General features: G+C 38.4%; 1 protein-coding gene across 1 annotated transcript; it reads right to left on the reverse strand.

Moving 5' to 3' along the window:
* On the reverse strand, positions 1-27,630 carry LOC127418818 (elongation of very long chain fatty acids protein 4-like). Its single transcript, XM_051659665.1, has 7 exons — positions 27,361-27,630; positions 22,410-22,500; positions 21,289-21,476; positions 18,745-18,825; positions 5,888-6,059; positions 4,557-4,684; positions 1-2,346 (listed from the first exon to the last, which is right to left on the reverse strand). Exons 2-7 carry the CDS (start codon positions 22,474-22,476, stop codon positions 2,071-2,073), a joined length of 912 nt encoding a protein of 303 aa, XP_051515625.1. The 5' UTR covers positions 22,477-22,500; positions 27,361-27,630; the 3' UTR covers positions 1-2,070.
* Positions 27,631-27,932: the final 302 nt, after the last annotated feature.

The raw sequence follows: 27,932 nt of genomic DNA on the forward strand, positions 1-27,932 counted from the left end.
TTGACATCCTGTTTATTTCATTCAAATCTGTAGCAGCTGATTTAATCATTTAATTATTAGAGGAACATTGACATTTTTAAGAACCTCTTGTAGCATACAGGATGATTAGCAAATCAGAAATACATCCACTGAGCATAAGAACCTGCTTGAATTCGTGAGTATTCATACAGAGATAAACAGCATACTGCAACAGTTTACGGTTGAGAAAACAGAGTTTAGTTATGGTGACATGATTTAGGAGACTCGTTCTGTTTTCTACCTTCTAGGGTTGAGGTAACACAGTGAACAGAGAAAAAGTGAACTTTCAAATAGCAAAATTAATATAATGCAATAGTGCACCTATACACTCCATAAAACTACATGGTTTTAAAAACAGTCGGTCCAACTTTACATGCGGGTCAAAAAATACGTTAAACTACCTGAGTATAATGCTGTGACGCCATCATTACCGTATGCTGTCTCAGGACGTTGTCTGGTGAAATGAAAACGAAAATAATGCTAGATATTGTTTAGTTGTCTGACGCACACGTATAAGCCCACCAACTGCACAACTGGACAGTTGGTAACATGTTGAAACATGTATTATTACATTTTACTGCCACTTTAGAAATCTCTTATTGGTAAAAACACCATTATTTCACTATAGTAATAGTTCTCCATGGTCTAATATATTCTATGAAACCTAGTTTGTGGGATTAAACTGATGGCACTGATTCCTTAGTTACCTAATCTAGTGTGAAATCTGTTCAAGAGTGTCAAGAAAGTTGGCAGCCATTGAAACCAGAGGAGGGGTATTTGAAGATACTAGTCCAAAGCTACTGGCATTTACAGTACGTAATTTCTGTGCCATCAGCTACTCGCATAAAATAAGACCATTAAGACAGTAAGCTATAGGTTTCTGTGGATGCATATTTAATAGAAAAGCATATTTAACAGTAATTATGTGGTTAAAACAAGTGCAAAATAGTGTATCCTCCCCGCAGCCCCCTCAGATGCAATCAAACATCTCAAAGTAGCTTTCTATTACGATACAGTTATACCGTAAGGCGGTGGTTCTTAGTTCTGGTCTGCACATTGGTCTCCCTTTTCTGACACATCAAAATGTTGTTTTGTTTTTTTCTTTCCAACTCAAATCCATTTAGTTTTTGGTGGTTTTAACAGGGGAAAAACACATGAAATCTGATTGACGTTTGTGGTTTGAAATTGGAATAAAATCAGATTTTTGTCAATGTGTCTCAGACAGTAAATTTACATGCACATTAAAGGTTTGAATTTTGTCTAACTAAAACAATAATTTAACCTTGTAAAACCTGTCAAGAAAACATCCTGGTCATATTTAACCCCAAATCAATAAAAAAATAAAAAATAAAAAATAGGACCAGGACATTGTCTTGTCAGGTTTCGTGAGAATCGCACAGCTTGATTATTACTGTGCATGGAAACGTACTGAGTCTGAATGCTGACTTTAGATTTCATGCGTTCATGCACAGAAAACAGATCAGATCTGGCCATGCATAATTTGGAGTTTGAACAGTCAGTCTAAAAAAATTGATTTAAGAAAAAATCTGATTTCCCATGCAGTGTGAACAAAGCCTTGGAGGCTCCTTTAATGAGCTGAAAGTTCAGTCAGTTGTGTTAAGTAATGAAGACATCCAAAATGTGCAGGACTGTACTGTGGGTCCTTGAGTACCAGGACTGAGAACCACTGACATTTGTAACATTTTAGAGTGATGTCACACTGGAAGCCAAGGAATATTAGATTGGATCAAACTGGAATGCATGGCGATGTTTGAATCATCTAAACTGCGGCTCCAAGTTAAGGAGGGAGATATTCCGAACAACGTTTGTAAGATTCTTAAAAAGAGAATTCCAACACTTTCTTAAGAATCTTACAAATGTCCCTAGTTTGAAATATCTCCCTCCTAACATGCTCACCATTCAATCAAGTTCACAAAAATGACATTTTACCAATTACAGAACATAGAGGTTGTGAGATCAGTCCCCTTTTCGAAGCCCACAGTACCCAGGGTTTCATCTCTTCATCACATCCTACCATATCCATCCTTTTTTTCATTCGTGCTTTGCCCTTCCTTTCTTTTGCTTCTTTCCATTTTCCGTCACCAACGGTGCTTTACTGGTGCCATTGGTTGCCATGGAGATGCCATTGGCAGCAGATTTGGATGGTTTGAGACGTGGCTGGCGACGGTATGTTTGGTAGTAGAAATTTCCAAAGAGGATGATGAATGTGACGGCGTAGCCAATCAAAGCCCATTGCATCCAGGCTGGGAATGGACAGCCCGTGTAGAGGGAATGGGCCGCATGGCCAATAGTGACATGGAACTGGATCTAAAAACAAAGCAAAGAGACATCTGCAAAATCTACCAAATTTCACAAACTTTTGAGTAAGTGAATGTGAAGCCTAGTTTGACTGGCTCAAGTTGCAAAACAAAGGACAAAAGCAAAATAATGGCAAAAAGTGAAAACTTTACTCATGCAAATATTTGCTTTGACAGTGATTTGATTCCATTTAGGTTCTTTCAATAATTCTCAGGCCTTCCACTCTCCAAGACAATATTTAAAGCCTTAAAATAATGAGCAGTTTGTTTCAAAACTCTTAATAACAGAAGCTATAAGTGTACATAGATTTGATTTTGTGATTCTAGAAGTTTCAAGAACTGTATTTTCTTCAATAACAACAAAAGTTGTGGAACTAAAATAATATGAAATCAGTTTATATGCTGTACATCTTAATTTTTAGCTGTTTTTAGCATTATTATTATTATGTTAAATTATTTTAATATAACTCATTCTAAATATTTAATTGAATTAATAATAAAAATAATAAAATTAATTTGAAAATAATATAATAATAAAATGTCATTTATTTTAATTATTTTATATATATATATATATATATATATATATATATATATATATATAATTTTTTGAATAAAAGTAATCTTATCTGAGACCCTTAATTTTTATTTTCTTTTTATTTTTCTTTTTTTATTTTTTTTTAACCCCTACTCAATTGATTTAACAAATTAGATTTACTTGTATCACCTTATTTTAGCAGTGTAAATCTGGCAAACTTTATTTTACATTTTCAAATTATATTTATATCACTATACTTTACATTATTTTAGACTAAAAAATAAAAAAAAATAAAAGAAAAGAAATAGTACACTGATGGGATGGGCTTTCAAATAAATCTTCTGACTGTCGTAAACAAACTCTCTCCATTTTCCTTTTTCTTTTCTGTTGAAAAGTCATTAAAATGTGAATGTTTTTTATTTTTGCTGTTGGAGCAAATGGGAATGCAAAAATTATATTTCCTGTGGTCTCCCATTCACCTCTATAGAAATTTCTCCAATATAGTTTACTTCCATATTCCAAACACAGAAATGTGAAATGGGTTCATTTGAACTCTTTATCTTGTGCTTTGTGCACAGTTAAATTAAAATAAGCCGACCAAATCAGTAGGGTCAAGATGGTCATTTTCCATGCATCATTTAATTTTAGCCAATCAAATATATGCTAGCACTTTAGGTGTCACGTATTCCCTGTTTTTTTTTTTTTTTTTTTTTTTGCTTAGACTTTTATTTTGAAATTCTTGTTTAGTTCCCCGTTCCTGTTTCCTGTTAGTTTTGTAGTCCTTTGTAGTTTATTTTCATGATTGGTTTTCCCCTGATTGTTTTCCCCAGGTGTTCCTCATTCTCTTGTTTGCCCTTGTGTATTTAAGCCCTTGTTTCCCCTGGTTTCTTTGTCAGTCTGCACATGTGTTGTTATGCTCTTTACTTGGCCCCCTGTGTTTTGTTCCTTTATATTCTGAGTACTTTGTTTTTCTTTTGTTTCGTTAAAGCTGCATTTAGATCCTCATTCATTGCCAGGCTCATTACATTTGTTAACATAGTTAATGCATTAGGTACCAGGAACTAACAATGAACAAAATATTTTTACAGCATTTATTAATCTTTGTTAAAGCTGAAGTATGTAACTTTTGCAGTGTTAAAATACTTCCTTCTATCCCAGCTTAAAGTAAAATGCAGAGACAACTACAAGTCATTCAGAGGTTAATTTTCTCGAAAACTGTAAACACTTTGTCTCTGTTGCACTATACAATTCCTGTGTTTGTTTAGAGCGACCCACTTAGACCACTTAGAGTTGGGGGCGGGACTATCTGACGGTTCGAACAACAGCAGATGAGGGCCTTTATTTTTGCAATTCTGTTCGGTGGCGCTAGTAGCGTAGAAATGATATACTTCACCTTTATTGTTTGTTAATAAAAATACAATTGTTCATTGTTCTTGATATTTCGTAGTGCATTAACTAATGTTAATATTCAACTTTTGATTTAAAAAATGAGTTGAAATGGACATTAAACAAGATTAATAAATGCTGTAAAAGTATTTTTTCAGCGTTAGTTCATGTTAACTTATATTGTTAACTTATATTAACAAATGTGACCTTATTTTAAAGTGTTACCAAATTTATGTTCTTCGATACTCTGATTTGAGGATTAAGAGGCACGTTGTGAAATGAGTGTGTTTATTTACCATCTGAATAATGGTGAGGTATTTTTTCCACCACAAGTACTTCTGGATCTTTGGACCAAACGCTGCCAGGCCGTAGTAACCGTACATCAGCACATGAATGCCTGAGTTAATTGTAGCGCCAAAGAAGGCTGCAAAGAAGAAAGGAGGTTTAGTTAGTTATAAGGTGACACACACACACACACAAAAAAGCTTTTGATAAATACTAGAGTTCCTGAATTATGTGTTAAATATGGAATATAAGTCAATTTGTCTCCACATGGTAAAAACTATTCTTATATAAACACATTTAACAAATGCAAATTGCTTCAAAATGTTTGAGAAGCCATTTGGTTTTCCTTATATAAGTTAAAAAATAATTTCATGTGCTTCATATGATATGTTGCGAAACTGTCTATGATATCACATTTCTATTGTTACACTGACACTGTAACATAAAGAGTTAATTAAATTGTCGATACGACTACATTCATCTTAAAGCAGACCTCCGCCCTTTTCAAATCATTATCCTTTGTTCGCACCTCTCTTCCAGCCATCTGTACCCTTCCAAACCTTTGACCCCTTCCTCAACCCCCTAATCTCTTCTAACCTTCCTCCCCTCTTTTTAAATCCCCACACTGTTCCTCTGTTTTCTTCTCGATATTTCCTTGGCCATTCCACAATATACAAGGTACAACAAAGTTGGGAGATGAGAAATAATTTAATAGGTTCAACCCAATTCTACCAGTTCCATTCTGCTGATCTACAACTTACTTTTCCCGGGAAAACAGAGTGGGTTAATGTATTGTAAATGCTCAGTGCTTTTGGTGGGGCATACAGAATATAAAGAGGTTGTGTGTATGAATGATTTCATGGACTGCTTGTTGGACTGCTTGTTTAAGTATTAAGTGCTCTGTACATATGTGAATGAGTGTGTGTGTGTGTGTGTGTGTGTGTGTGTGTGTGTGTGTATTTCTATGTAACCATGCTTAGGGGACGACTTCGCTGAAATATGTCTCTTTGACGTAGGTTTAAGCTTAGGTTTAGGATTAGGGTTTGGGTTAGTCTATAGTAATTAGCTTAATTAAAGAACAATGGGGGACATTTATATTGCTGGGGGAGGGTTGGGGGAAGGGGGGGGGGAGTTTCTTGGCTACTAATTGTGAATGCTTGGGTTATCCTCAATTGTAAAAATGATTTATAACACATTTTGGTTTGCATTCTAAAATGTATTACGTTTTCTTTTAGGGTTTGGGTCAAGGTTAGTCATTATTAGCTTTGTATATAAAACAATGAAAGTCTACGGTGTGTGTGTGTGTGTGTGTGTGTGTGTGGGTGGGTGCGTGTGTACTCACACTGCCCTCCAGGAACCCACTTGATGCCGATCCACCACAGGATGAACATTGTACAGTGGTGATAGACGTGCAGGAAGCTGACCTGATTGAACTTCTTCCTCATGATGAAGAACACTGTGTCAAGAAACTCCACCCCTTTAGAGATGTAGTACCACCACAGAGCCGACGCTATCTGCAGGTACAGAGTAAATCTTAATGAGGTATCTCCACAACTGACACAGCCTGATATATTACAATGCCTGTCAGTGTGTTTCTTCAACTTCTGACACTTTTAGTACTGTGGACGTCAAGAAAGTAAAGTCTCTTTAAAACATTTATCACACTCACAATTTTTTTTTACATTTGCCTGATGACAATGTCAACAGGGCAGGAATTATTATTATTTTTTTTTTCTGAAATTGTTTTGCGTGCTCTAGCAATAGTTTGCGTTCCTTCACAATACATTTGATCCCTTTGCAATATGTTTTGCGGTCCCATGCAATAAGTTTTACATGCCCTTGCAATAGTTTGCGTTCCCTTACAATACGCTTTATCCCATACAATAAGTTTTGTGATTGCTTGCAATAAGTTTTGCATTCCCTCGCAATAGTTGGCAATCCCTCACAATAATTTTACCATGGTTTTACTAGAGTAACCATATTTTAACCTTGATATTCATAGTGAAACCATAATAATAACTGGTTACTGTTGTAAAGACATGGTAAACTTATTGCGAGGAAACGCATGGTGTGAATTACGGAGGGTCTAGGGGTCTCAAAATCCCCTGGATGCAACAGGAGACCCCCTGGAAAGCTGATTTGAGCATTCTTGGGGGTCTTATTTAAAACAATGTGATTTAATATGATGTTTAACTTGGTTATTATAAATGCTGTAGTAATGCATATATTCAATTTGACATTAAAATGTTTCAATCTCGGTGTGATTTTCTAAAACCTGATTGCAATTGGAGCTGATTAGATGGAGTGCAGCTCCCTCTCTCTCTCTCTCTCACTCGCTTGCTCACTCACTCACTCACTCACACACATACGCGCGCAGGACAGGACGTTTTAAGTCACTTGCACTCAACTTGGAGCTCAACAAGAGAAGTATCACCCACGATTGCTACAACATCATCAAACGCGAACATCAAAGTGGTAGGCCTACTGCATCTAAACAGTTGAGGTTTTTAGAAACAGTCAGATACTAATGGGTGCACGAGGCAACGTGTCCCTAAAATGATAGATATTCTGTTTTTATTAAAATGTCTGAAAAGTAAATGTGCATATTGTATGAAACTTAAAGAGTATAGCGATGTAGGCGCACAACAGTAAAAAAAAAACATGTAATTTTAAGGGGGAGAACATCACAGGCTTTTTTCCTGTCATCTTCCAATTATTTTATTATTATTATTATTATTATTTTGTTCCAAAATGCAAATCTTTTTTGCACAATTTTTCCATTGTTTTTTGCATTGTTTTTCATTTATTCATAAGTTGCACCTAATGGAAATACCTGGTAAAATATTTTATTTCATAGGCCTCTGTGTTAAAGTAATATATTTATCATAATATGTATTTGTAACTATATTTTGTGGCCAGCATTACCAAAATCAGTTACTTAGGGTATGCGTCCATCAAACAGCAAGTTATTATCACACTTTTTACATTATTTGGCAAAATTACAGCTTGATTGTAAATGACACCCAATAAAAATTATTTTCTTTGTTTTCTTCAAACATTACTTGTGTCATATTTCATCTCAAGCATGCTCATCACTGACACCTTTATCGACTTAAAAGTATTCTAACTTTTGACAAATCGTGTTAGGAGCAAAATAGTTTGATGTGATGGAAATGACGGCACAACTGTGAGACAGTAGCACTTTTGGAAAATTGATAGAAAACATTTTCATATAATAAATACTGAATGAATGAATGTTACATTTATATAGCGCTTTTCTGACACTACACTCAAAGCACATTACACAGTGAACAGGGGACTTTTCTCAACCACCACCAGTGTGCAGCATCCACCTGAATGATGCAACAGCAGCCATAGTGCGCCAGTATGCTCACCACACACCAGCTATTGGTGGAGAGGCAAGAGTAGAGTTATAGAGCCAATTAGTGGATGGGGATTATTAGGAGGCCATGATACCAGGGTTACACCCCTACTCTTTACAAGAGGTGCTCTAGGATTTTTAATGACCACTGAGAGTCAAGACCTCAATTTAACATCTCATCCAAAGTACAGTGCCTTTTTTACAGTATAATCTCCCTGTCACTATACTGGGGCATTAGGACCCACACAGAGCAAGCACCCCCTGCTGGCCTCCCTAATACCTCTTCCAGCAGCAACCTTAGTTTTCCCCAGGAGGTCTCCCATCCAGGTACTGACCAGGCTCAATCCTGCTTAGCTTCAGTGGGCAACCAGTCTTGAGCTACAGAGTGATATGGCTGCTTGGAAAGTAAATGTGCATATTGTGTGAAAGACTATAGCAATGTAGGCACACAACAGTAGAAAAACATGTAATTTTAAGGGGGAGAATGACAGAATTAAATATTGAAATGTTTTCTTTTTATTTCACTCACTTTGTTTAGATTATCATAGTTTTAGACATGCAATAATTTGTATTTTTATAATGAATTTTCATAGTTTAATATCGAAATATCATCTGCATCTGGGACAAGGCTAAAACAGTAAAATTTGGACATAAAAGGCATTTAAAAAGTGCCAAAAATAAACGATGTAGGCCTGGTTGAAACTGAAGAAACATCCATCCATCCATCCACTGCTATTTCCCTTAATGACCCAATGGCACAGAATGATTAAACTATTATCTATATTTTTATGTTAAACTTTATAGTTTTAGTTGTATCGAGAACAGGGTGTGAATTCAGCATACTGACGCTGATTTACACTATGAAACAGTTGCAGTTCATGTAGTACGCAGTTCAGAGTAGTTTTATTTTACTTCCTAGGTCCGTATAAGTGCATTGGTTCCAAGCGCCACAAATAAGGAGGCGTGTCGTATATATGTATACGTGCCGAGAGTACTGACACTGTCTCTGTCCTCACGTCACCAGGGGAACACAGCTTGCCAATGAGGGTCATGGAACATGCCAAGCCGACAGCATGAGGAAGTTCTAACCGACGTCAGTACAATGGGTATCCAGGGATTCTGTACTGCCATCCTCCTGATCACAGTTAAGCCTGTCACAGAACTCTCCTCAACTTTCCCCTATTACCTTAAAATATGATAAAATACTCTTTTCAGCAGAGCACTGAGAGACTGTAAGATCATGGTTCCAGTTTGTTTCTATATGTGTGTGCACTGTACTGTGTCTGTGGGTTTACTTTGGAGAAAAGAAATTGTCCTCAGAAGCTCACTAAATTGGAAAAAAAAAAGAAAACTCCCTTTGGGGATTTCTGGGGACATGTTTTAAGATAGAACAAAGCATATAAATATTTTTGTATATTTTTTTTATTTTTTTTTATCCTAACAATAAAAAGCTTTTCTTAATGCAGCTGTAGTAATAGCAATACTTTGCAGGCAAAACTGGACAAGGGACATCAGAGACATCAGGGACAATCTCAAAGGCAGCAACATTCATAGGGGGTGGCTCTAGGGGCTCGAGCCCCTGCCCTTTTGCATGAGGTGCCCCTTAAATGCCACCCAAAATGAAAGCTTTCACACCAAAATTAAATGACTTTTTTATGCTTAATAATAGCATTTAGGTGTGTAAAAATGGATCAATATATTATGAAACTTTGATGCATCGATTATGGAATTTAATAATCAATTATAATGACTATAATAATACCCAATGTGTTACAGAGGCCGACTCAGATTATACGCACACTAAATTTTTTTTATTATGAACCAAACCTCCCTGTACTTCATTAATACAAAGAATGATCAGAAAATATTTTGAATTGTATTACAAATCAGATCAAATCACTTTATTGTCACATAGCCATATACACATTACAGTTGTGCATTCTTCTGTTCAACACAATGCATTCCGCATTTATCCTATTTCTTATCCACAATTAAGTTTTTGAGCCAGGTAATCTAAACCTACTTTTATTTATTTATTTATTTATTTTTTATCAATTTTCCTGTATAGTGCAAATTATCCCAACATTTACATTTTTGTCTTATAATTTTTAATTATTAAGCATAATACTTTAATACATTAACAAGCCTACCTACTCCATTGATAAAAGTGTAATTAATTTGTTTAGTTGAGCATAAAAACGTAACACAGGGCTAAAAAAAATAAACAGTCCAATTGTATTCCAAACCCCCAACCCCGGTAGAAATTTTTTGAAGCGACTGAGCCTCAAAAAGCTTTACAGCCCCTCAAAATGTCGATGCATGTCCATGCTCAACGACTAAAAAGATTTTTTATTCAAAAAATGTTTAAAATTTCATTCTAATTTTTCTTTTTTAGTATGTAGGGTAAGGGTCATTCATACATGAGGCGTTCTTGCAATCATCTCTGCTGGTTTTGAATAGTTTTTCTATGTAAACATATGCTAGGCGTATGTCTTTGTGACACGTCTCGCTGTTTTTTCAGCATCTTGTGCCAAGAGAGCCACGTTTTAGGATGCCGTGTAAAGTTAAAAAAAAAAACGTAAAATTTTTCTCTAGACACCTGCGTTTTGTTCCATTCTACTGTGTCTCACACAGGAAAAAGTGTCTTGTGTCAACGCCCCTTAAGGCCTTTTCACACCAAACGCGAACCTTCGGAGCAATTTCTCGCCACGATTAACATTTTATCCGGAAACAATGGATTCCTATCGAACCCTTTACACCTAGAACGAACGTTTGCGCAGAATCGCACACTGACAAAACAAAGCTTTTTTTACGATGAGTGTGTAAAAAATAAATAAATAAATTCTTCACCCTGCGAAGAAACGTCCCAACCAATAAAATTTGACCTGTGATTCACGTGTCAGGAGCTGCTGCAGTTCCCAAAACCAGCAGAACAGGTGGCGCTAAAGCACAGAAAGCTGTTTTGACCACCGACATTAAGCACTGAAGGAACTCCTGAGGAAGTCTTGAGCTGTGTCTCATGGCTCACTTGTTGATTCTTTCACTATTTCCTATATAGTGGATGTCTGTGAGTGCCATATATCAGGCAAGTAGTGAATGAAATGATTGAATTCGGACTCTGACGTATAGGCTACATGGAGTACCAGGAGGAGCGCTGAAAATGACTAATAATAATAATATGTTTTATTCTTATAAAATGGTATATACAATTAATCTTAATTCTGTTTGTCATGTTTAACCCATTAATATTTATTTCCATAATAGTTAAAATATTAATACTGCTCTCCCATTCAAACTCGGCAGCATTTCTAAGCGCCGAGAAGACATGACGTGCGCATAGCACCCTCATGCGACTGTAATTCAGTACTAAAGTTATTAATAACAACATCCATTGATTATTAGATGAATTCATACATGCGATAAATGAATATTTGTATAATTTCCAATGTGCGGCGTCTTCTGAGTTAACAATTACACTGGCGGCCAAAAGTTTGGAATAATGTACAGATTTTGCTCTTATGGAAAACAAATTGGTACTTTTATTCACCATTTTATTCACCTTTTATTCAAGTGGCATTCAACTGATCACAATGTATAGTCAGGACATAAATAACGTGAAAAATTACTATTACAATTTGCTAAATGTACTTAAACTACTTCAAAGAGTTCTCATCAAAAAATCCTCCACGTGCAGCAATGACAGCTTTGCAGATCCTTGGCATTCTAGCTGTCAGTTTGTCCAGATACTCAGGTGACTTCTCACCCCACGATTCCTGTAGCACTTGCCATAGATGTGTCTGTCTTGACAGGCACTTCTCATGCACCTTACAGTCTAGCTGATCCCACAAAAGCTCAATGGGGTTAAGATCCATAACACTCTTTTCCAATTATCTGTTGTCCAATGTCCGTGTTTCTTTGCCCACTCTAACCTTTTCTTTTTGTATTTCTGTTTCAAAAGTGGCTTTTTCTTTGCAATTCTTCCCATAAGGCCTGCACCCCTGAGTCTTCTCTTTACTGTTGTACATGAAACTGGTGTTGAGCGAGTAGAATTCAATGAAGCTGTCAGCTGAGGACATGTGAGGCGTCTATTTCTCAAACTAGAGTCTCTGATGTACTTATCCTCTTGTTTAGTTGTACATCTGGCCTTCCACATCTCTTTCTGTCCTTGTTAGAGACAGTTGTCCTTTGTCTTTGAAGACTGTAGTGTACACCTTTGTATGAAATCTTCAGTTTTTTGGCAGTTTCAAGCACTGTATAGCCTTCATTCTCAAAACAATGATTGACTGATGAGAGAAAGCTGTTTCTTTTTTGCAATTTTTGACCTAATATTGACCTTAAGACATGCCAGTCTATTACATACTGTGGCAACTCAAAAACACAAAGACAATGTTAAGCTTCATTTATGAACCAAATAGCTTTCAACTGTGTTTGATATAATGGCAAGTGATTTTCTAGTGCCAAATTAGCAATTTAGTATGATTACTCAAGGATAAGGTGTTGGAGTGATGGCTGCTGGAAATGGGGCCTGTCTAGATTTGATCAAAAATGACTTTTTTCAAATAGTGATGGTGCTGTTTTTTACATCAGTAATATCCTGACTATACTTTGTGATCAGTTGAATGCCACTTTGGTGAATTAAAGTACCAATTTCCTTCTGAAACAGCAAAATCTGTACATTATTCCAAACTTTTGGCCGCCAGTGTATATCACCTCAGTGAATTAGTGAAGAAATCACTTAGCATTTTAATAGCAAAACACATATAAAATATTTAATCTATATAAATAGGTGATAAATTGTTCAATTTATCTGTATGATTTTGGATAGCTATATTTTATCATGTTATTTTTAATCAAGTTTTGAAATGTCAAAAAGTAAAACACTACAGCCAGCATGAAATAAAGCATTTCAGGAATGAAATGAAGCCATTAACTGGCATCTCTCGCACTCCCTCTCTCTCTCGCTCACCCAATCTGTCTCTCTCTCCCACTCGCGCTCTCTCTCCCTGCATGGCTGTCCTCCTCACGTTGGATTACGGGCAAGATAGCGTCGGTGAGGTGTACATCGACTGCACACTCTAAATCAGATTGCATTGTGGGTAAGAATGAGTGAACAAATGTAGGGAATGAGATGTAGGGAACGAATTCGGACACTACTACAAAATGGCCGACACCCAAAATAGTGCCCTATATAATGGATAGGGGACAGTTTTGGACACAGCTGGTGCATCTCAATCAGCTCCCTAGTCAGGGCACTGATCAGGGAGTCGGACATTTTTCAATCACAAAATCGTTCCAGTGTACTGAAACATTCACTCCCTTAAAAATCCCACAATTCACCGTAAAAACCAGGGAGCATCGTTGCTCACTATGTTCCCTTACCGGAAACGTCGTCATGTTTTCTGAAGTCTCTCAAGTCATTAGATAACGAGCACAAGTGTAAAACTATGAAGTCCAAGCCTTATTTTTCTTTTTAAAAGAGATGTTGTTTGTAATGTCTTTCATTCGTAATTACCATGAAAGTGAATCAATCTTTTCATTTGAGTTGTTAAAAGAAGGTTTAAAATACACTCCTACTATATATTTTCCTTTCTTTATTTGTGCCATTTACCTGTTATAATAACACTGTATGTTTGAATATCTTCAAGGAAAATGAACGATAGTGTCATTTATACAGGGATGGTGCTGATTAATAACAGCTGTGCTTCTATGCACGAGCTCGTTAACGTGTCACAGGTGATTCAAGATGGCAGGGAGGTACTCAAGATGGCGCTGAGTATGGCTGCTGCGCTGCAAGCTCCGACACAACATTGCAGTTTTTTGTTTGTTTTGTTTACAATTCTTATGTTTTTGTCTTGGATGTTGTCTGCCTTATTGTCTATGACAGAGAAACACCTTTGGACACTGGTTCAGCAATTGCACACCGTAAACTAGACTTCAAATTCCTCAATACCGACCCGCTATTTACAAACACGCAGCCCGGCCGCGGAAACGCAGAAGGAAAAGGGGAAGTAGAGCCGGCGTTCTCATCAGAGTAAGACGTCGCACGAATCGACCCCCGCTACCCAGTATTCTACTGGCAAATGTACAGTCTCTGGACAACAAGCTCTGCGAGCTGAGAGCTTGGATCTCTTTCCAACGAGAGTCGAGGGACTGCTGCATTATCTGCCTTACAGAAACTTGGATGTCTGCTGAGATTCCAGATTCAGCCATCGAACCCGCGGGGTTCTCCGTGCACCGAGCGGACAGAGCGAAAGACCTCTCAGGTAAAAGCAGAGGTGGTGGTGTATGTTTTATGATCAACAAATCCTGGTGTGATCAGAGGAACATACATTCTATCAAGTCTTTCTGCTCTCCTGATCTGGAATTTCTCATGCTTCTGTGTCGACCATTCTGGCTACCGAGGGAATTCACAACAGTCATTATCACTGCTGTATATATCCCCCCACAAGCCGACACAGACCGGGCACTCAAGGAACTGTATGGGAGAATAAGTGAGCAGGAATCCGTGCACCCTGAGGCTGCGTTCACTGTGACCGGGGACTTTAACAAAGCCAATTTCAAATCAATCGCACCAAAATACCACCAACACATCAGTTTCAACACACAAGGGGACCGGGTTTTGGACTATTGCTACTCTCCCTTCCGGGATGGCTACAAATCCCTCCCCCGCCCACCATTTAGCAAATTGGACCACAATTTCATTCTGCTTTTGCCCGCTTACAGGCAGAAACTGAAACAGGAAGCACCCACCCTCAGAACGATCCAGTGCTGGTCGGACCAATCAGATTCTACGCTACAAGACTGTTTGGATCACGTGAACTGGGAGATGTTCCGGTCCGCCTCTGATGACGACATCGAGGTTTACGTTGATAGCGTAATGTGTTTCATCAGAAAGTGCGTAGAGGATGTTGTTCCGACCAAAACAATACGGATCTACTCCAACCAGAAGCCATGGATAAATAGCGATGTTCGTGCGGCACTTGATATGCGGACCTCCGCTTTTAATTCCGGGAATGCGGAGGAGCATAAACAAGCCAGTTATGCACGCCGCAAAACTATCAGAGCAGCCAAACACCAGTACAGGGACAAGACTGAAGGACAGTTTAACATCACCAACTTTAGAAGCATGTGGCAGGGAATTAATATCATCACAGACGTTGAAGGGAATAAAAACTCCGCCGTGAACACCGCTGCCTCTCTCCCGGATGAGCTAAATACTTTTTATGCTCGTTTCGAGGGAAATAACGCTGCCCTCGTGGAGAGAGCTCTTGTGGCCGAAGCTACAGAGGTTGATTCACTCTCCGTCTCTGTAGCGGATGTAACATCAGAGTGTGCGCGAACCAACTGGCTGGTGTTTTTATGGACATTTTCAACCTTTCCCTCTCCTTGTCTGTGGTCCCCACATGCTTTAAAACGTCCACCATTGTTCCTGTACCAAAGCAATCCAAAATCACTTGCTAAAATGACTGGCGTCCTGTTGCTCTGACCCCCATCATCAGCAAATGCTTTGAGAGACTAATCAGAGATTACATCTGCTCTGTGCTGCCTCCCTCACTGGACCCATTGCAGTTTGCTTACCGCAACAACCGCTCCACTGATGATACCATTGCATCAACACTACACACTGCTCTCTCCTACCTGGAAAAAAATGAATACTTATGTGAGAATGCTGTTTGTAGACTACAGCTCAGCATTCAACACCATAGTGCCCTCCAAGCTTGATGTGAAACTCCTGGCTCTGGGCTTAAACAGCTCGCTGTGCAGCTGGATCCTGGACTTCCTGTCAAGCAGACGCCAGGTGGTTAGAATGGACAGAAACATCTCCTCATCACTGACCCTCAACACTGGAGCCTCACAGGGCTGTGTTCTTAGACCACTCCTGTATTCCCTGTACACACATGACTGTGTGGCAACACACATCTCCAATGCCATCATTAAGTTTGCTGATGATACGACAGTTGTAGGTCTGATCACTGACAATAATGAAATGGCCTACAGAGAGGAGGTGCACACACTGACACGCTGGTGTCAGGAGCACAACCTTTCCCTCAACGTCAGCAAGACAAAGGAGCTTGTGGTGGACTTCAGGAGAAAAGACAGAGAACACAGTCCCATCACCATCAATGGAGCACCAGTGGAGAGAGTCAGCAGCTTCAAGTTCCTCAGTGTCCACATCACTGAGGAACTCACATGGTCCGTCCACACTGAGGCCGTTGTGAAGGCTCATCAGCGCCTCTTCTTCCTGAGATGGCTGAGGAAGTTTGGAATGAACCGCCACATCCTCACATGGTTCTACACCAGCACCGTAGAGAGCATCCTGACTGGCTGCATCACTGCCTGGTATGGCAATAGCACCGCCCTAAACCGCAAAGCCCTGCAAAGGGTGGTGCGAACTGCCAGACACATCATCGGAAGTGAGCTTCCCTCCCTCCAGGACATATATACCAGGTGGTGTATATTGTATACTGTACACTGTATATTATTATTTGTATATTGTGTTGTGTGTAATTATGTGTATATTAGATTTGTAAATTGGGATGTGTAAATCTGATGTTTATTGTAAATTGGTATATGTCTCATCACTGTCATGACTGCTCGGAACTGCACCCAAGACTTTCACCCACTATTGCACTTGTGTATATGGTTGTGTGACAGTAAAAGTGATTTGATTTGATTTGATTTGATTTGATTTGATTGAATCCAGAGATTATTTAGCAGAGATTGGCCACTTCTATTAAAATGAATGGGAACAATTGGAACACCCAACCAAGAAGCTCTAGCGCCCAACTGTCAACGGATGTAGAAAGGAAGTCCCGCCTTACAGTTAAAAGAGCCAATCACCTTTTAGATACAGACATCACCTGTCAATCAACTCTAGAACGTGCATGCGCAATAGCTATACACACTGGAAAAATAATTTTTTAGCATAATATGAGGTATAGAATCACAATTAATGATACCAGTCAGGGGCATAGATTCCGGGCGTGTTGCAGGGGGGAGGTAACCCCCCAATAATCAAAACAAGCAATTACCCCCCCCCCCCACATTTTTATTTCTATTATCAATGGAAACATATAAATGCTTCATGCTGCAACCCCCCAAAAGTTCAAGACAAACCTATGCCCTTGATACCAGTATTGTCCGATTTTATTGCTGATTTGAAATATGTTCTTTGATCGTGACCTTGACCAACCATTTTTGAGATTTTGGTCTTTCTCCATTCAAGCAGTCAGAAGCTGCATTGACATGACTGGAAATAGTCTCCTGAGAGTGTTCCAAATATGGCCGACAGTAGACTAACTTGCTAGGAAGACTTTGTTGAATCATAAGTGTCCCAATGTTCAGTGGATCAGTACCCTTACCAGTGCCCGAATTCATGTTCACGATATACTGATTCAAGACATAGGGAGCTAGGGAGCTGATTGAGACACAGGGCTGATCAGTAAGGACGTGTGTTTCATTTGCATCAAATGCCTTAAAAATGGAGAAAAAAAATTTCTCCTATGGGTTCTCTTAACATGTAAATGATATTGCTGCATCACTGCCTTGCATCCCCTTTAAGAAGCTCTCTGATCTTACATGGATTATCTTCATAATGTATTCCATATTGCTGTATTTCTTTTCCCCTTTGCATTTAATCTTACGTGAGTTCTCTTATATCTCTAATATAACATACAGTATATTGCAGCATATTTGTATTTGTTTCACTTTTTTTATATATATGACTGTACAGATCTTGAGTGTTTTTATTCACCCAATGTTAATAAAATTAATGCTATGACTTGCAGTGCACTTAATGTCTTTGTTTCAAAATGCCTTTGTACATCAAAACATGGTAGTGTTTCCTCAAAAATCGTTATTTCTGTGCAATTGTTAATAGTCGTTAACAGCTGCCGTTGGCAAGAATTAAAGTATCTAATAATGGATCAGACTGAAGATGGTTTTGTTGTGTGAGGTGTTGTATTTCTTGCATTATATAGAGTCTTTGAGCATTTAAAGGCCATCACGCAAATTTAGATACACACACAATTAGATACAATCAGTATAGTTCAAACTGACAACATCTTTTACAACAGTCATTATATGTGTGTATTATGCATTGATTTTAAACAAATGAACTTAACACAATATAGAGAATGCCTGGCAGTGGTGTAAACGGTTCTGCTCGACCCGCTTCGAACCGGCGTCTCCAGCATGTGAGGCGGGCGCATTAACGAGGAGGCTACAGTCTCTAGCATCAGTCGCTAGTGCGCCTCTTGAGGCCAGCGGAGTAAGATTTACACACATTGCACAGCACGTACTAGCTGGCTACCATTACAGTGGCATGTAATCAGCATTCCAAATGATAACATGTTTTAACCATTAATATTACTTAATTTTACACTCAATTCTTTCTAATCACCCGTCAAACTGTGTACACATTATAATACTGCCAGTTTACTTGTCCAGCAGGTGAACTCTCAAATGTTTTCTTTCTGCTTGTAAAGTACTACTTCTTCTCATCTGTCATACGTGGAGGGCAAACCAGCTGAAAGGTGCGTTGAGCCACCTACCCTACCGGGGTAAAATTGCTTGTCGATTAGTGTCACCTATTGTAAAGACATGAATGTGATAATGGTGGTCACTCTATGTGCAAGGGCCATTCGTCGGTGATTCGCCTCTCATAATCATGTCGCCTTCGGTGTGAAAAGACCTTTAGCCTGTAGTCTTTATAATTAGATTTATATGAAAAAAAATAGACGTTTATGTATGTCCTCATTTAGATAGCTAAGTACAATTTGTGGGTGGGTGTGTGTGAGGAAAGACTTATTTCTTACCCTGACTTCATTCACATCATTAGAGTAGTTCACAGGTTGGCAGAGGTAACTGTAACCAGCCGCTCTGGAGCCCAGGAGCAGCTAGAGAGAGAGAAAAATACAGTAAAACTGGCATTCTATTAGAATCACATTATTCATTTGAACACCAAGAGAGGTTAAAGGTCAAAACTGTCTATAATGAAATACTATAACAGACGAATGGAAGGGATTGGCTACTATTTATGACTTATGCTTTTGGTAAATAACCTGCACATCTTTGTGTGCCTTCATTGCCAGTAAAAGTTCAACTTGCGAAACAAGCAACAAAGCTGATTGTCTGTGTAAAAAGTAAAATATATCACAACATTTAGCTGAACCAGTGATACAAGTGCCAAACATCTGTGAACTGTCTGTGGCCTGTCTATGGTGTTGAACTCTCACATCTTGGGCTAAAACCCTTGCAAAGGGAGGTAGTGTGGAAACAATTAAGGGCAGGTGCATGATCAAAAAGATTTACAGTTCATAGTAAAAAAGGACAGGCGAAGACGAAGACCTTAGTGGTCGAAACATTGTTTGTCTAATCTATTGAATAATATGGGAACAAACTATGTAGCATTATGAACTAAAACCAATTCAATTAAAAATGATAGAAAAATATAAAACTATTATTTTAAAGTTGTTGATTAAAAGCATAGTCAATCTATTTTATTTTTATTGCAAAAGATTCCGATTTATACAAATATATAAGTAGTTTGAGAGTGTAGGGAGACTGACTTGATGGGAGTGGGCAGTCACTATGTAGCTCTTTTGCCGCTGTTTGTTTTCACGCAATTGGTGATTGGTGGATCATTCTCTTTAGGATCCTTTAGGATCGTGGTGTGGCAGGGTGGAGGGTGATTATGCACACCCGGCCCCTAATCAGGCTGATCAACCCCGAGAGGGATAAGGCCGACCAGAGACTGCAGTTCGAGAGAGAATTACAGGCAGCTGACCTGTATGTGTTTGGTTGTGTCTTTTTGTTTTAGTTAATCATTAAATATTATTTATGTTGTTAAGCCGGTTCTCGCCTCCTCCTTTCCACTGAATGTGTTACACTGGTGCCAAAACCCGGGAAGGAGGAGGGATGCGCCGTAGTAGAGTCCTCGCCATTACCATCCACCCCAACGGAGCAGCCGCGACCATCCGCCGGGGGACGGAGGAGCCCGGCCGCCTGAGAGCAGAGGAACATCCGCCGACCGCGAGGGGAGAAGGGGCTCCTAACCGAGCACCTGGAGCAGTCAAGGCTGCTGCCAGGGGCAGAGGAGATCCCTACCAGCCGCTGAAACGCGGCAGGGTCTGAGACCACCGACCGCGAGCGGGGAGGGGCTCCTGGTGGGAGGACCGCTACCAGGGGCAGGGGAGACCCCTTCCTTCCACCGGAACGCGGCGGGGTGTTCCGTCCGCCAGGGGCCGGAGGACTGCCTCTGATCCGCCTGGGGAGGCGTGACTGTCATCCACTAGAGGGTGGAGGAGTGGCCGAGGACCAGGCTATGGCGTATCGGAGAACCGGCGAGTAAATTATTATTTATTTTTCTCTCTCTCCTTTCTCTCTCCTGCTGCCGTTCCGCGTTGGCCTTCCCCTTTCTTTTTAAATATTAGTATTGTTTTAGTTGGGTGCCATGTTTTTTTTTTGTTATTGTTGTTTCCCTCCCCTTGTCCCCTCCCAGATCCAGGAAGGTGGGGATGACCTGCCAGCAGATGGGGCCGGAAGGGCACGCCCCCAAAGAAAAGGGGGTGGGGGTGGTGTACATCATGACGGGGGCTCCCCGGCCTGAAAGAACGAGGGAAGAATGTGGCAGGGCCGTGATTATGCACACCTGGCCCCTAATCAGGCTGATCAAGCCCTAGAGGGATAAGGCCGACCGGAGACTGCAGTTTGAGAGAGAGAGAATTACAGGCAGCTGACCTGTATGTGTTTACATTTACATTTATGCATTTGGCAGACGCTTTTATCCAAAGCGACTTACAGTGCACTTATTACAGGGACAATCCCCCCAGAGCAATCTGGAATTAAGTGTCTTGCTCAAGAACACAATGGTGGTGGCTGTGGGGACCGAACCAGCAACCAGTTATGTGCTTTAGCCCACTACGCCACCACCACTCACATGTGTTTGGTTGTGTCTTTTTGTTTTAGTTAATCATTAAATATTATTTATGCTGTTAAGCCGGTTCTCGCCTCCTCCTTTCCATTGAATGTGTTACACATGGGTAGTGTAGTTGTTCACCAGGAATTCTGCTATTTAACATGTCTTTTAAACAATGAAGCTGAAATAATGTGGACTGATGGCTTCAGCAAAAGCATATATCATTATACCAGTTATTGTTAAAAAGCAATTCCCCCTATGGAGAAACTGAATGGGCTTTTTACTTTCATAATTAGACTGTTGCACTCCATTATGTATAAAAGCAACAGTCTATTATTTTATAGCCTAGAATGAAGCCAGTATATCTTCTGAAATATTTGAGAGAATCAGTGATAAAGTGAAAGGGGACACATGGTTTGACAGGATGTAGAGTTGATCAGACCTCTTTGCAGATGTAGAAGTTAAGCAGCACCATGCTGAAGTTGTACACAATGAGGGTTGTTCTGAACTGAAAGGGCTCCCGGGTCTGCATGTAACGGGGCCCGGCCCACAGGAAGATCAGGTACAGAACACTGATCCCCAGGGTGGGGAGCGGGGATGACATCATCGGCCATTTCTCCACACGCTTATCTGAGACACAAACACATATGCACAGTCACATACGTGGGTCATTGACAAATAAGGTTTTCAGATAAAATTAGTAATCTTTTAAAAATGTAGTCTAAAACATGTGTCAAGTTCATAGAAATGTAATCTTTGTTTCTAGGTTGGTTTTAAGTTTTCTACAAAAAATGATTTAATGACAAAAAAATTTTAATTAAATAACCATCAAATAAAATGTATTAAAATACTTAACTAGAACTTTGAATACATGTGAGTGTACACAACAAACATGTTTTTCAAGGTAAAAAAATAAAATAAAATAATAATATATATATAGAGAGAGAGAGAGAGAGAGAGAGAGAGATAGATACATTTTTTTTTTGACCTGACCAAAATTTGCTCTTTCATAAAAATGTCAAAATATCTGATTTGTTAAAAAGAAAAAAAAAAAAAAGATATATATATATATATATATATATATATATATATATATATATATATATATATATATATATATATATATATATATATATAAGATTATTCCTAACTACTAGTGCCAACAATATTTCAAGAATTTCAGCTTTTGTCTTCGGACAGTTACACGACTTACATTTTAGACATTAAATTTTGACACTGAATTTATGTTCCAGAAAAAAAAGAAAAGAAAAAAAGGCAATGATTTTGACTCAGAAATTGAAAACATGTTCATCTTTGTAGAGGTGTATTCAAGTGGTTTTCTGTGAACTGCATTTTTAATGCAATTTTTTAAAAACGTGATAGTTTAAAAAAAAAAAGAAAAAATGAGCATCGTGTCACACATGCACATTTCAGTTAAGACAATTCAGTGTGCTAGAGCTTTTTATACAGTGCTATAAATATAATTCCTAACCATTAACAGAACTATGTTTTTAAGAATATATATAAAGAAAGAAATTAATGGACAGAGACACATATTCTCACCTGCTATGGTAAGGCTCCATTTATAAAACTCTATGGAGTCATTCATAACATGAATGACTGCATCCATGGTTCTAGTTCTAAGATGATTATCCTGCAAAGGAACAAAAATAAATTAATAAACAACAATTCGAGGCTGCTTGCCTTGACTTTTTTTTTTAACTTATTTATTTTGCAGAATATGAATTTTATTCATCTTAGACAGTGAGTTTGAAAATACAAAGAATAATTGGACAATGCATTTTGGACTTCGATTGCATACCCGATCATCCATCATTCATAAAAAGAACCCAACCACATTTTGACAGATGTGTACATTTATTACAGAGAATTGGGTAACTGATAGTGTGCCTAGTTTTACAAGGCAAAGCAGCCTGTCTTTAACTCAGCGAGTTCCTACCAAACCCTGTATGGCAAGTAAGCAGAATTAATATGAGTCACAGTCCTCCAGCGTAATTACATAATCAGCCTGCCTTCTTCTGCAGCCCTGCTGACATTTGTGCATTATTTAGTGGCCCTATCCTTTTGCATGGAAACAAACTGAAGGAAAACTGGACAGCAATATCTAATCCTGGACAAAACCACAGTAAAATGTAACAAACAAAGGAGTAAAAGTCCCAGGAAAGCTGCATGGGTAAGATCAGTTTAAACTTGGTTTACAGCCTTTGGAGCTTTGTAATAGAAAACAAAAACACAAACAAAAACAATGATGCATATAGAGTACATGCAGTATATTTTGTGTGCACATACTGTATACTGTCCAGTGACCCCAAAAGTATTTGTACATGTAGGCCAAACTAAAATATGTATGAATGTCAGTACATGAGAAACAACATATCAAACTCATTGGCATCTGCAAACAAATGTTGTTGAGTTATTTTAAGTTTTGAGAAGGTTAGTTTAAGGTGCTCGGTGAAACCTAAAAATAACCGTTAGATAACGATCTGTTTAAGTTCTTTTCAAATTGTCAAACAAAAACCTTCCTGCAATGTTCTGGGAACATTGGTGTATGGTTATAAAAATGGAACCTTAAAAGAACATTCCTAGAACTTAGGAAATGGTTTCTAAATATAACCAGACGTGAACCGAATTCTAACATTAGGGGAATGCTCTGATTTCTAATTTCACTATTTTGAGCCATTTTTGCAATGACTTTTTAAGCAACTGGTGATTTTAGTAGATGTATGAAGTAAGTTCCCTTAAAGGGATAGTTCACACAAAAATGAAAATGTTCTCATCATTTACTCACCTTCCCATCTCAGGGCCATTTCAAATGTGTATGACTTTCTTTCTTCTGCTGAACACAAAGGAAGATTTTCAGAAGAATATTTCAGCTCTGTAGGTCCATACAGTGTTGGTGAATGGTGACCAAAACATTGAAGCTCTAAAAGGCACATCGTTCGTTCGTCCATCATTGTCGATGAAGACCTCAACACCATTAATCACATGGAGACTGAGTGCAGTGTGTCCGAAGGTGACTAATTAGGCCAATTCGGGCACGGAATGTCCTAGTACATATTGGGCAGATATGTGTAGGCACTGCAATTGTTGCACTGGTGGCTCTGGACTTTGCATCTTAGCGCAATTCGTGTTTATGTTGTGCTTCAGCAATACACCGTGTTTCGTAAGCTTGACAGCCCTTGTTGATGCAGTCGCGCCAAGTATGGCGGTTTTGTGCCAGCATTTCCCAGGTGGTCGTGTCTATGTCAAGTGCCTTCAGGGAGGCCTTAATGTGGCTTTATAGCATTTCTTCTGCCCCCCATGCGAGCGGCGACCAGTAGAGTGTTCCCCAAAGAGGAGCTGCTTGGGTATGCGCTCGTCCGGCATACGGATAACATGCCCTGATCAACTGGTCCGTGCTCTCATCAGCAGTGTGTGGACTGATAGTAGACTTGCTTGGGAGAGAACTTCAGTGTCTGGTCCTTTGTCTTGCCTTCTGATACCTAATATTCTGTGAAGACAAGCCATGTGGACATGGTTGAGCTGTCTTGCATGCCTTCGATACACAGTCCACGTTTCACAGGCATATAAGAGTAAGTACCACCACTCTATAGACCTTTAGTTTTGTTGCTGGACTAATTCCTCGACGTTACCATACAGTGGAGCACAGTCTACTGAAAGCAGAGCTTGCCTTTGCTATTCTGCAGTTAACTTCCATATCAATGGTCACTACTCGTGAGAGAGTGCTTTCAAGGTAGGTGAACTGGTCTACTGCCTGTAGTTTCTGCCCTTTGATTGTGATTTTGTGTTCTGGGTGCGGTGCACGAGGAGCAGGCTGGTACAAAATGCATATAAACACAGCATAAAAGTAATCCACACGACTCCAGTGGTTCAGTCCATATCTTCTGAAGCAATATATGTTTGGGTGAGAAACGGATCAATATTTAAGTAATTTTTTGGCACCCATTCACTTGCATTGTATGGACCTACAGAGCTGAAATATTTTTGCAGAAGAAAGAAAGTCATACACGTCTGGGATGGCATGAAGGTGTGTAAATGATGAGAGAATTTTTATTTTTGGGCGAACTATCTTTTAAGTTCAGCACTTTAACTATGAACAGTTAATGTGACAACCAGAGAGAGAGAGTCCAAATCTGTCTTCTATTCTTATCATTTAAAACAAACTTGTTTTAACAAGTTTTTGTTTGAAAATTGTGTGTGCTATAGGGCTGAAACGATTAGTCGACGTTATTGACAACGTCTTTCCGTTGTCGAATAGTCATTTGATCTTATTTAACGTAACATGAGATCATATGAAACTCTAATGATGACACATGAGAGCAGCACTTCAGCTCCCACATGACTGAGGAGAGAAAACACAGCTCACAGTCCAGATGCACTCCAAACTTTCCAAACAGCTTCAGGTGATGTAGATCGCAAAGTATGAGGGAATCTTTGCTCATCCCTCGCGCGCACACTCGCTACAGCTAAATTATTACGTGATGGCTCGCGAGGTATTGAATCAAGGGCGTAGATTCCAGGGGGGATGGGGGGGAGCTAAGGTGTGAGAGGGTAGTCTTCGCCCCATTATACACTGCATCAAAATACGTTTTTGATTTGTTTTTGTTTTGGCTTGTTTTCCAATATAAATATCTAAAACTCATTTAAAACGACGTACATTTACTTTAAGAGCTATACTGCCGAAGAAAAAACTGTTATCTGAGAATGTTGAATGTAATAAAAAAATCACAATATTTTAAAATATTTTAAAATCCTTAAAAAAAGAAAAAAAAAGATGCATCCACCTGAGAAGCAGCATATAAGATTGCAGAACTTTCAGAGAATATATCTTGAACATAAGTATATTTAGTCTTTGATGTATACATATAAACATATGAAAAAAACACTTATATACAAAATACACTTATAATCAAGATACATTCTCTGAAAGCAATTCTTAATATCATATATGTTGCTTCTCAAGTTAATGTATCTTGTTTTAAGGATTTTTAGACAATTTAAAATGGAAAACAAGACATGAACTCTTGATAACAATATGATTTTTTGCAGTGAATTTCTTTACTGAATTAAAAATAATAAAAAGTATTTTTTCCCTTTAATTCAGTGAATGTCATTTAGAGGTATTTTTAAAAGATGATTTTGTCCTCTTTATTGTTAGTAAGCACATTTAACACAACCTTTTAACACGGGGCACAAGCTGAATAGTCGGTTAAGAGCTAATGATTAATCGTTGCAATAATTACCCGAATAGTCGAATAATCGTTCTAATAATCGTTAAATTAGTCGATTATCAAAATAATCATTAGTTGCAGCCCTAGTGTGCTATATTAACCTATCTCTTTAAAATAAATGCCACTTGGTTCAGTATTTGTTATGTAATGCAATGACATTCAGACATTTTAAGTGTGGCTCAAGTGTCCAAATACTTTTTGGAGACACAACATGTGCATATTCTATTCTAAAACCTGAATAATGGAAAACGTTTAATTTAACAAATTAGGATTATTATTATCGCCGCTGTTACAAGTTAGCAGCAGTAAGATGGTTGTGTACTCTAAAACAGAAGAGCAGAAGCCCTGTTAAAACAAACACGTCCCGGCTGAAGACAAAAGCCTCTGTGCGCGTGTGTCAGCAGGTTTCACGCGCATTTGTCAGTCAGGCTGTAATTCCTTTTGATCTACGAGCTTACAGTTTAAGTACAAATGCCCATCGACCCACATTTGAGGCCGCACCACTCAGTGGGATGATCACTGTAAAGGTTACCATCACCAGATGCTCAAACTACACAAGTATATAACTTTTCCTAAAATAAAGGAAACAACTATTAATTGTATGATCAGAGTAACTGTCCATCAAACCAATCAAACAGTCCAAATAACCTAGAAGGTACATCACAAGTCAAAAGCATTTAATATGACTGAATCAATATGAATACATTAGGTTCCACAAATGATATTTAAATAAATAAATAGGCTATATATAGTTATAAATATAGAAATAAATCTTTTCAAGAGACTTTCTGATCAAATAGAAATAGCTCATGTAACTAGTGCTAATATTCCATTTTTACAGTGCAGCTAAAAACTCTACTGCAAGGGTTCTTGAGTTGACTGTATGGTTTAAAAAGTTCATGATGTTTTATTAAAGGTTCTTTAGGTCAGTATATTGGTTTCTGATTCTTTAAAGCACCAGTAGCCTACATACATTTGTACCACTACACATTTTCTGAACACTAGTTAATAGTTAATAAAAGGTTTTAATTTTTTATCTTTTGCTTTTTTGGTTCTAGCTAGAACTTTTGTTTTTTTCTAGTGAAGAGACACTTAAACGCCTTTAAATAAGTGACACTTAACAATTACAATAAGGAACATGATTAGTTCTGGCATGTTGCACTGCACTGTCATTTGCATTTAATTGCATGCAAACTTGCAAGACAAGCAGGACTATAAAGTCTAGTTCTAAAGCAGAAAAGTGCGCTTGCACACACACTTACCTTGCAAACGCGTGCCTATGCCGACATCAGGTGCAGTGCAGCCCAGTTGGAATATGAAAGTGAATAAATGTGTGGATTTAAATCTACACTGTGCGTTTATACACATCAACCCCGCAGATTTGGCAATAATAATAATAATAATAATAACGCGAAGGCAAACGGAATGCAACTAAAACAGGTCGTGCATATGAGGCAAACCCATCGTCCCCTGGGCACCTGATCTGTCTGTGTCCCGGACACTCACTGGTCAACCGTCTGTCCCGCACCGACCATGCGCAGTCACGCCATGTGGGGCTCGTGCCGGTGCGCTCGGGTAACTCCTTTGTTTTGGCGTTAAACCGCTTTCATTCATCAGTCTAACTTAAAATAGCTTTTATAAAGTGATCAATATCATCTGCCTGTGGTATTTTTGTAGCCTAGATCTTTATAGTTTTAAGAAAGAAACTGCATAAGAAACGTGCTGCATTTTATAAACATTTTATTCCCAATTAAGCAATATAATATAATATAATATAATATAATATAATATAATAATAACTTAGTATGTAGTATAGGCCTGTACTCAATAAATA

This window comes from Myxocyprinus asiaticus, chromosome 28, assembly GCF_019703515.2.
Source record: "Myxocyprinus asiaticus isolate MX2 ecotype Aquarium Trade chromosome 28, UBuf_Myxa_2, whole genome shotgun sequence".
Lineage (NCBI taxonomy): Eukaryota > Metazoa > Chordata > Actinopteri > Cypriniformes > Catostomidae > Myxocyprinus > Myxocyprinus asiaticus.